This window comes from Microtus ochrogaster, chromosome 17 (genome assembly GCF_000317375.1).
Source record: "Microtus ochrogaster isolate Prairie Vole_2 chromosome 17, MicOch1.0, whole genome shotgun sequence".
Taxonomy (NCBI): Eukaryota; Metazoa; Chordata; class Mammalia; order Rodentia; family Cricetidae; genus Microtus; species Microtus ochrogaster.
This window is the reverse complement of record NC_022019.1, coordinates 33,230,257-33,233,750: the sequence shown is the minus strand read 5'-3', so window position 1 is coordinate 33,233,750 and position 3,494 is coordinate 33,230,257. Positions and strand designations below refer to the sequence as shown.

At 41.9% G+C, this 3,494-nt stretch overlaps 1 protein-coding gene across 14 annotated transcripts in view; it reads left to right on the top strand.

The window, feature by feature from the left end:
• Window positions 1-3,494, top strand: part of Dock9 (dedicator of cytokinesis 9) — a 250,768-nt gene that overhangs the window by 240,557 nt on the left and 6,717 nt on the right. For all 14 annotated transcript variants that reach the window (XM_026783249.1, XM_026783247.1, XM_026783251.1 and 11 more), the window contains one exon: window positions 1,684-1,874. In XM_026783249.1, coding sequence (XP_026639050.1) covers window positions 1,684-1,874 — 191 coding nt within the window. The remainder of the gene's footprint in view (window positions 1-1,683; window positions 1,875-3,494) is intronic.

Sequence of the window (3,494 nt, the reverse complement as noted above, 5' to 3'; positions counted from 1 at the left end):
TGGGAGGAGGTGGAAAAATTTTTTTTCTTTCTTAATAAAAAAAATAAAAATAAAATAAAAATAAAAAAGAAAGATTAAAAAAAAAAGAAATGCCTACCATAAAAAAAAAAGAATTCTTGGTTTAGAACTGTATCCCATTTTAAAAATTGGATTATTTGGTATTTTGATGTCTAGTTTCTTTAGTTCTTTATATATTTTGGAAATCAGTCTTCTGCCTGAAGTGGGTTTGGTGAAGATCTTATCCCATTTAGTAGGCTGTTCATTGACTGTATCCTTTGCCTTGAAGAAGTTTCTCAGTTTCAGAAGGTCCCATTTATTAATTGTTGCTGTCAGTGTCTGGGCCACTCATGCTATATTTGGGAAGTGGTCTCCTGTGCCCATGTGTTAAAGGCCATTTCCCACTTTCTCTTCTATGAAGGTCAGTGTGTCTGAATTTATATTGAGGTCTTTGATTAATTGGGACTTGAGTTTTGTGCATGGGGTTAGGTATAGGTTTATTTGCATTCTTCTACAAGTTGACATCCTGATATACCAGCACTATATGTTGAAGATGCTTTTTTTTTCCATTGTATAGTTCTTGCTTCTTTGTCAAAATCAGGAGTTCATAGGTGTGTGGCTTAATATCAGTGTCTTCAATTTAATTCCATTGGCCCACCTGTCTGTTTTTAGGACAACACCAATCTGTTTTATTACTGTAGCTCTATAATAGAGCTTGATGTCAGGGATGGTGATGCCTCTGGAAGTTCCTTTATTGTATAGGATTGTTTTGACTATCCTGTGGTTTTTCCCTTTTTTTTTCTTTTTATATGAAGTTGAGTACTATTCTTTCAAGGTCTGTGAAAAATTGTATTGGGATTTTGATAGGGATTGCATTGAGTGGGTAGATTGCTTTTGGTAGGATTTCCATTTTTATTACATAGATTCTACCTATCCAAGAACTTGGGAGATCTTTCCATTTTTCTGATATTTTCTTCAATTTCTTTCTTCAAAGACTTAAAGTTCTTGTTGTACAGGTCTTTCACTTCTTTGGTTAGTGTTACCTCAAGATATTTTATGCTATTTGTGGCTATTGTAAATGGTGATGTTTCTCTGACTTCTTTCTCAGTCCCTTTATCATTTGTATGTAGGAGGGCTAATGATTTTTTTTTAGTTAGTCTTGTATCCTGTCATAGTACTGGAGGTGTTCATCAGCTGTATGAGTTCCCTTGCAGAAATTTTGGGGTCACTTATGTATACTATCATATCATCTGCAAATAGCAAAACTTTGACTTCTACCTTTCCAATTTGTATCCCCGCCGGGCGATGGTGGCGCACGTCTTTAATCCCAGCACTCGGGAGGCAGAGGAAGGCGGATCTCTGCGAGTTCGAGACCAGCCTGGTCTACAGAACTAGTTACCAGGACAGGCTCCAAAACCACAGAGAAACCCTGTCTCGAAAAACAAAAAAAAAAAAAAAAAAAAGATAGACATGAAAGCAAAACATTTCTACATATGAAATTAGTAATAAAATCTTAAGCATAGGGCATTTAAAAACAAAGAGAGTGTCCCAGCTCCAAAGAGTCTTCGCTTGTGACATCGACAAGCTCTGAGTTTTAGCTGTAAAGCAGGCGTGGTAGTTGCTTTCCCTCCGCGTCGGAAAGACCCTCCAGACGGCGGAGTAACTCCAGGCCCCGTTCCTCCGCAGCAATACACTGCTTCCCCTACGTGAAGAAGAGGATCCCCGTCATGTACCAGCACCACACTGACCTGAACCCCATTGAGGTGGCCATCGACGAAATGAGCAAGAAGGTGGCCGAGCTCCGCCAGCTGTGCTCCTCGGCGGAAGTAGACATGATCAAACTGCAGCTCAAACTCCAGGGCAGTGTGAGCGTTCAGGTGAGCCCCGTTCCCAGCTTCCCTGGCCTATCAGAGGGAGCAGGAGGCTTAACCGGCCCCCCAATTCTGCCTACAACATAATGGTGGCTTCACTGAGCTGTCTGCTAGTAACAGCGTCACCCTGACTTTTCAGTAACTTGAAGAATGTTAGGTTCCTGGTTTTCAAAATGCTCCCCAAGCCCATGAAGGATGATAGTAGGGGGTTTTCCTATAAAACTGTTGTTTCCTTTCCATCAAAATTGCGTCTAAAAATATACCTTGAGTTTTACTTTCTCCATGTTTTTTTGGTTAACAAAACGTCTTCATTTTAGGGCAGCCCAATTGAGTTAATTTTACTGGTAACATTTTTAAAAATTCATTTATTTCTGAGAATTTCATATGAGCACTGTATTTACATCACTTCCCCTTCTAACCTCTGCCATGCCCCCTCATTCTTCCTTAAAATTCATGATCTCTAATTTCTAAATTATCACTCATACACACACAACGCAGGCTGCTGAGTCCATTTAGTGGCCTCCATGGGTTTGTGTGTTCAGAGCTGACCTGTTAGGGCTAGATAGCCTATCAGGGTCTCACTGTAGAAAAGACTGATTCTCCCTTTCTCTGAGGTCAGCCAGGGCCTGGAGCTCTTTGTCTGGGGCGGGGCCTTGTGAGATTCCCCCCCCCCCCATCGGCCGCTCAGTTGGTATGTCTTTTTTCAGGTCTGTTTTAGGCAGCCATATTGTTGGGATTTTGGCAGGAAAGCTACTAGTGATTTTGTGGGGTTTTGTTGTTCTTTTAGAGAAAGATGGAGCCCTGTGTGTGGCTTGTATTCTCAGCACTTGAGAGGCCGAGGCGTTAGAATCTGTTAAGAGTCACCTGGGCTAGGTAACAAGTCCTGAGCCAGCCTGGGCTTCATACCTAGCACAGGTCTTAATGTCTCAGATAAAAGACAGAAATTTGGGTCCTCTGTAAGTTTTCCTCCCTTGTTCAATATTCACACTCAGATCTGCAGTCCAGCTGGAACTGGTTTGTATTTGCCAGAGGAGAGAGGTGAGGATACTTTTCACCCTCAACAGGATTTGACTGTGCACGCCTCTCTAACCCCAGCCCACATGGCTGAGGCTAAGACACCTGCAGGTTCCCGACTGTACTCCATAGTAAGACCCGTGTCTAAGACGGAAACAAACAAGAGGGGCTGTGGAGGTCTGCCTGGCGTGCGAGGAGCCCTGGTTTGGTCCCTGATCACATAAACTGGCTATGCTAAGCTGTGCCTTATTTTCCAGCTCTGGAGATCAAGGCAGGGAATCAGAAATTCAAAGTTATCCTCAGTTTTATAGAAAGTTTAAAGCGACTTTGGGATGCCTGAGACCCTCTCTCTAAAACAGAAAAATTACTCTCTCCCTTCTAAGTGTTGTTTTCCATTTATTGGGAGATCACCTTTGACTTGGATACTAGTTAGTGCATATGTTGTTTGTAAAGATTTATCAAGATATACACTTTATATTTATGGTTGTGAGCCTAGCCTTTAACGGCTGAGCCAATGACTGAAAAAGCATGGGATAAAACCGGACTCTCTGAACATGGCGAACAATGAGAGATGATGAGAAGCCAAGGACAATGGCACGGGGTTTTGATCCT